This window comes from Juglans regia, chromosome 9, assembly GCF_001411555.2.
Source record: "Juglans regia cultivar Chandler chromosome 9, Walnut 2.0, whole genome shotgun sequence".
Lineage (NCBI taxonomy): Eukaryota > Viridiplantae > Streptophyta > Magnoliopsida > Fagales > Juglandaceae > Juglans > Juglans regia.
The window spans coordinates 8,854,061-8,861,120 of record NC_049909.1 but is presented as its reverse complement, the minus strand read 5'-3'; the positions used below and the strand labels follow the sequence as shown (position 1 = coordinate 8,861,120).

Sequence of the window (7,060 nt, the reverse complement as noted above, 5' to 3'; positions counted from 1 at the left end):
TGGAGGATATGCAAGACTACTTTTCCAATGGTCTTGACTTGCTCCATTTCGGATGTTTAAAACAGGGGCTGATGTGGCTTTCGTCGATGGTCATGAAAGAGCTCTTGGGTGATGAATGGAATTTGTTCACGGTGGCCCTGGCTCCTGGCTAATTGTTGAGCAATCTCCAGTGGACAAGCTAGGAAATGACTAGGACTCTATTCCTCCTCTTCCTTTAGGGCTGAGCAAAAATCCAAAAACCCAACTTGAATTTGACTCCACTCTAGCTCCACTTTGACTCCTACAAAACTGAGTCAGAGTTAGTTTTTTTATTAATTTTTCAATCAAAGTTGGAGGCATTGTTGGACAGGCTCTGACTCTAGCTTTATGCTCCGACTCCAACCTTGACTTTACCCTCCAATTCCAACTTCGAATCTGAATCCGATATTGTACATATGTTATAAAAATATGTATTTATAGTTAAATAGTTATATAACTAGAACTTATATAGTTAAATTCAATAATATTCTAGTTTGAGCTAATTATTATAAAATAATATACTTAAACTGTAATATAAATAGACAAATAATAGTTTAGTACATGTAAACATCATAGTATTACTACCTTATATAATCAAGTATAGAAATAAATTAGATACTATTATTGAAATAAGCCTAGAATAATAAGTTAATAACACTTCATACAAATTTACTAAAATATAATAACATGCTATTAAACACTAGAAAGTCTAGTATATGATTAAGTTAGAAATAAGTTAGACATTAGTATAATAATATGTAATACTAATATATAACAACATGTAATCAGACACTATAATATAAATCTTATATAGAAATAAATTAGATACTACTAAAGATATAACTAATAAATCTTGTATAAAAAGTTAATAACATATAATAATAATTTACTAAAGTATAATAACATGTAATGAGACACTAGAAATAAGTCTAGTGTAGAAATAAGTCATAAATAAGTTTTTTTTTTTTTTTTTAAACAAAAGGTGTTGATCTCATTAATTTCATGAAAACAAAGGGAGAATACATGTTGAATGACCTCTTCAGTGAGGAGAAGAGCATTTTTAGCTAATACATGAGCTAAAATGTTTAAGTTCCTAGGTACGTACATAATCAACCAGTGAAGCACTTTCCCTAGAAGATGTTTAACATCTCTGATTAGCAACCCAGTTGAGGACCAATTCTCTTGATTGCTTTTAACAACATTGACCACTGCTAGAGCATCCCCTTCAAGTTGCACATTAGACAACCACATCTCAATACATAGTAGTGTAGCCTTAAGGACAACAAGTGATTCACCTAGTTGAGGATCTGGGAAAAGGGCACAGACTGATCTAAGAGTAGCCATTACTTTGCCTTCCTAGTTCTTGACTACAACACCGATTCCAACCTTGCAATGGATTTTGTCCATGGCATTATCCCAATTGATCTTAAAGTTACCCTATGGAGGTGTTGTCCACTACTGAATAGTGAGGATACCATTCCTTGGCAGACTTTGAGCTATCTGATTTGAGGCTTTGAACTCAGAAATTGTTTGGTGAGCTTGTGAAAACAGAGTGAGAGGAAGGGTGAACACCTCTTCAAAGAAAAAAATGTTCCTTCTTCTCCATAGATGGTGGGCTATCACAGCATACTCTTCTAGGTCCTTCCATTGCAGGGATGAGGAAAATTGGCTTAGGAGTTCCAAGAAAGGGATTTCCTCAACAAAGCATTTTTTCAGTTTCCTTGAGCAGCTGATTAAGGCTCCACACAACAAATGGGGCAATTAGGAAGATCTACTACTTTCTTCTTGAACAGGTTCAATTTGATAGGGAGGGCCTCGTGACTAGCTTTCCATAGGAATACCTTAACTGCATTGGGAATCTTTAGCTCCCATAGTTTGGACCAGAGGTCAGCAAGAGCAGTGCTATTCGAGGATTGACCCTTAGTGCTATCCATAAGATCCACTTGCAAGTGATAGGCACTCCTTACAGAGAATTTACCATCAACAGTGCATCTCCAAGCTAGCTTATCTGAGTTCTTGATTAGGCTAAGGGGCATTCTACTGATAAGCTCACACTCAGATTAAAAAAAGAGGTCTTTCAATTGAGAGAGGTTTCAATGCTATGAGTTGGGATCAATTAGTTCCTTAACCAAGGTATCTTCGTCCAGCACTCACTAGAATTTGGATTCTGAAAGAAGAAGCCTTAGGAATCCACTTGTGTTTCCAAATCTTGACTGACTCACCATTGCCTATTTTCCAGATCAGACCTTCATTCAAGAGTTGCTTTGTTGCCAAGAAACTTTTCCATAAGTAGGAGCCATTATACTCAGCTTTAGCATTTAGAAAATCAGACTGAGGGAAATATTTGGCCCTCAAGATCCTTGCTGCTAGAGATTAGGGATGCTGAATTAATCTCCATCCCTGTTTGGCTAGTAAACCCAGATTGTAATTCTCAAATTCCCTAAAGCGCAAACCCCCTGCACTCTTAGATTTTCCCAGCTGCTACCACCTAAGCCAGTGTATTTTGGATCTGTCAATTCTTAGTCCTCACTAGATGTTTTGCATGACTCTGTTGATCTCCTTTACCTATGTTTTTGGGACTTTAGCCCATGTTGTAGGTAGGGATTGCTTGGATGACTGATTTTAGGAGAATCTCTTTCCCTGCCAGGGATAGGAACTTCATTTTCTAGTTGCTCACCTTGCCTCTAATCTTTTCAAGAATGGAGTTAAAGACCTTTGACTTGTGTCTACCAACATAAGATGGTAATCCCAGGTATTTCTCATAAGAGTTTGATGCCCTCACTCCAGTGGTAGCCAGGAGTATGTCTTTCACTTCTAGTATGGTGTTGTTGCTAAAGAAAATAAAGGTTTTCTCTTTATTTAGCCTCTGACCTGAAACTTGCTCATAGGTGTCAAGCAACTTGTATAGCTTGCTCCATTCTAGTGAGTTGGCTTTGCAAAAAAGGAGGCTATCATTTGCAAAAAAAATAAATAGTTAAACTAAGGGATCCATGAGCCATTGGGATGCTTGAGATATGGCCAATGGATTCAGCATGATTAAGGATAGACTTCTGCACAAAGAATGAAAAGGTAAGGGGAGAGAGGATCCCTTGTCTGATTCCTTTAGAGGGGTTGAACCTCTTTTTAGGGATTCCATTTATGAGAAAGGCATAACTGACTATGGAAACACACTGCATAATCAGAGAAATCCATCTACAGTCAAATCTAATCTGCTGCATGACAACTTCCAAAGCATTGCACTCAACTCGATCATATGCCTTGCTCATGTCCAATTTCAAATCCATATAGCCTTCCTTCCTACCTTCCATTCTAGTCTTCAAGGTGTGTAAAGCCTCATTTGCCACTATGATATTATCCGAGATAAGTTTGCCTGGTATGAAGGCACTTTGTGTTGGAGAAATAATCACAGGGAGGATTAGGTGCAATCTGTTAGCAAGGACTTTTGCAATGAGTTTGTAAGACACATTACAAAGGCTTATGGGGCAAAATTCAGTGACCAGCTTAGAGTTTTGTTTCTTGGGAATGAGGGGTATATATGTTTCATTCAGCACTACAAGACCAGTCCTGGAATTCAACACATCCTTCACTATAGAAACTAGGTCTTGTCCAACAGTGTCCCAATGGTCCTGGTAGAAAGCTGTAGGGAAGCCATCAAGACCTGAGGAATTGAGGGGGTTCATTTCAAAGACTACCTTTTAGATCTCTTTAGAGGTGAACTCATTAAGCAGTTGAGAGTTCATCTCAGCAGTCACAGTTTTCCCCAGGTGAGCTATGCTATCTTTGATCCCTTGAGGCTGTGAGGTGGTGAAGACGTCCATGTAGAAAGCTTGAAAAAGGTCACTGACTTCCTTTGGTTGTGTTGCATGCACACCATCCTCATTAGAGATACTAAGGATGGAATTGGACTTCTTTCTTTGGTTTGCATAGGAGTGAATGAATTGGGTGTTTCTGTCTCCATCTTTAAACCACCTTTGCTTTGCTCTTTGGCACCATTTGAGATCCTCAGCTTCAAGAAAATTATCTACATCCTTTTGCACCTCTTTAATTGACTCTGAGAGTTCCCCTTGATTCAACCTTTGCAGCTCCTTAATCTTCTCCCTCTTCTCAGCAATAACCTTTCTTATGTCGCCAAGGAGAGATTTACTCCATTTGACCAAGTGCTACTGGCCTTTTACCAAACCTTTTTTAATGAACTCAGTGCTACTAGGATAGTTAGGGGTACAGGTCTAAGCTTGCTTAATGATGTGAGAACATTCTCCCTACCTTGACCAGTTAGCCTCATATCTGAATACTCTCTTTTTGGGTTTGCAAGCATGGAGAGGATGGCAAAAGAGATCAGCAAGGGGTTATGGTTAGAACATTGGACTGGGAGTACAGAGGTATTAGTGTGTCCATGTAGAGAGCTCTAGGCTTGATTTCCAACCACTCTATCCAATCTTTCCTTGGTGAATTCTCTACCTTCTCTGCCATTACACCATGTATATTTTGAGTCCTCAAAGCCCAGATCACTTAATCCACAGTCCTCTAGAGCTTCCCTAAAAATTTCCATTTGTCTATATGGTTTGAGAGTAGCACCAGCTTTTTCATCTTGAGATATGATCTCATTAAAGTCCTCCATACACAACCAAGGGACTTGGTCATTGGGTGTAATATGCCTCAACAGATTCTAGCTTTCCATCTTCTTTGCAACCAGAGGGTTCCCATAAAACCCAGTCAAAATCCATCTACGGTCCCACTCTTTCACCTGCATTTCCAAGGATATATGGCTCTAAGAATAGGTGATTAATTCTACATGAATATTATTTGTACACATAACTGCCTAGCCACCACTTCTCCCCACACTATCTATCACAAAGCTATGCTTAAATCTCAATTTAGTACGAATGGCTTCTACTTTATGTTTCCTACATTTGGTTTCAATGAGGATAACCACACTGGGGAACTTCTCTTTCACCAATAGGTGAAGTTCACAAACTGTTCGAGGGTTCCCAAGTCCTCGAAAGTTCCAACATAGTAGATTCATTTAGTTTGGCAGGGTTGGACAGCAGCCTCTGCCAATCCATTCCTATTAGCCTTGCCAACTAACTCTTGTTGTTTTGTTTTCATAGAGGGTCTTGAGTGTTCCCCCATATCCCCAAGGGCTCTCTTTTTTGAACATTTTAAGGGAGCCTAAACATTCTCCTAGGGTTTCTAGTTCGTTGCTCTTCTCTTCCACCGAGATAGGGACTTGGTGTTGCCTTTGGGAATGGAGTTATTAAGAGAGGAATACATGGCAGGGCTCACCTAGTTGCTAGCTGGTATGGTATTCTCCAGGCCTACTGGCATATTGAACTCAGGGACCATTTTCTGGTTTCCCACATTTAAGGGATAGTCTTCTCCTTCTTTTTCCCTCGAAGAGGTAAATGAGGTTCTGCTCTTTTGAGGAAAGACCTTGATGTGTCAGGTCAACCTGCATGCCATCTGACATAGCCTCCTCCTGTTCTATATCAGGGTTTGTCAGCTTGGTTTGCTCCAAGCTACCAAGGATTTGCATGCCTACATTCATGCCAACTTCTGCCACCGGATCCTTTCCTTTTCAAGTAAGGTCAGCTTGTTCAGCCTGAGTGCCTCCCATCTGTACTCCCCCGGTGGTGTTAGTTGGTCGAGCTCCCTCCGTGACTCATTTGACCATGTTGGTTTTTCCTGCAACCATGGACCATACTGATCTTGCAGGTTATCGACCATGTTCCTTTGATCTCCCCTCTGGCATCTCTGGTTCTGGCATTGGATGAGGCCAATGAAAACAGAAGTTGGGTAGTCTCTCATACTTGAGAGGAATCCAGAGCCTTTTCTCACCCAGTGTCAAGAACCTTCCTCGAGCCAATGGTTTAGATTTATCAATCAAGATTTTCACTTGTAAGAACTTCCTCCATCTGCTCCACTTCATTTTGTATCAACTAGTGGTACTTTCCCTATCGTGGCACCAAGTTGTTCCCCAACCTTCTTGGTCATGCCTACAAAGGGCACATCATGGAACTAAAACCAGAAAGGTTCCTTGGAAAACTTTATATCTCTAGGTGCTATCAAGCCATCACACACTTGGAGACAAATCAAAAGCTTATCGAAGGACCAAGGTCTACCTTGTAGTACATTATTCTTGTCTTCCTTCATTTGAAACTCCACCAAGAACTTGTTCCATCCAATATCTCTGATTAGTACGCGTCCCTCAACATGCCAAAGCTTTAGCATTGTAGCATGGAATGCACCTTTGTTAACCTCTCTATCCGATACAACAAGGGCCACCAAACATTTCTTAACTCTCTCAGTAGACAGCATGTCTTCCTTAGCTACAATCACTTCTTGCCTTTCCTCAGTAAGTTTTAAACCCTCACACAGTTTTGCAATCTCATCATCCCTTCCCCCTTCCTCTTCAGACATCTTGTCCAAGTGATTGAGCTCTAAGTTCACTAAGGAACTAGAGAGAAAATAGCTCACCCTCTAAAGGAAAGAACCTCAACCCAAGTTATAAATAAGTTAGACACTAGTATAATATAATAACATGTAGCTAGACACTATAATATTAGTCAAGTATTGAAATACGTTAGACAATGGTATAGAAATAAGTCTAATATAATAAGTTAATAACACATAATATCATAGTATAATAACATATAATTAGACACTATAATACAAATTTAGTATAAAAATAAGTTAGATATTAGTCTAGAAGTAAAATAGCAATGAATGATTTAGTATTATTTTTAAATTTTTCGAAAAACTAAAATTTGAAAGTCCACAAAAAATTCATTCTAAAAATGGACTAAATATGAAGCTAAAAGTCTAAAAAATGTCCAAATCTGACTTCTTTCAAATAAGTTAGAGTTAGAGTTGGATCGGAGCGTACACAAGTTGTAGTTAAAGTCAGAGTTCAGATTTGAACTTCGACAAAGTCAGAGTAGGAGTCGGATTTAGGGAAATTATATAAAAAATAAAAATAAATAAAAAAAATAAAGAATAAAGAGTGACAAAAATTTATGTAGTTTGGCATAAAAGCTTACTTCCG

The 7,060-nt window shown here is 38.8% G+C and overlaps 1 protein-coding gene across 1 annotated transcript; it reads right to left on the bottom strand.

The window, feature by feature from the left end:
• Positions 1-3,713: 3,713 nt before the first annotated feature.
• LOC109020477 lies at positions 3,714-4,636 on the bottom strand. Its single transcript, XM_035693823.1, has 3 exons — positions 4,477-4,636; positions 4,241-4,383; positions 3,714-4,133 (listed from the first exon to the last, which is right to left on the bottom strand). The coding sequence occupies exons 1-3, from the start codon at positions 4,634-4,636 to the stop codon at positions 3,714-3,716; spliced, it is 723 nt and encodes a 240-aa protein (XP_035549716.1).
• Positions 4,637-7,060: the final 2,424 nt, after the last annotated feature.

Coding starts and splice junctions, on each gene's coding strand:
- LOC109020477 (XM_035693823.1), bottom strand. CDS start 4,636: ATGGAGGACTTTAATGAGATCATATCTCAAGATGAAAAAGCTGGTGCT. Junction 4,384..4,476: donor ATGGTGTAATGGCAGAGAAG/GTAGAGAATTCA, acceptor CTGTACTCCCAG/TCCAATGTTCTAACCATAAC. Junction 4,134..4,240: donor CATTAAGCAAGCTTAGACCT/GTACCCCTAACT, acceptor GACATAAGAAAG/GTTATTGCTGAGAAGAGGGA.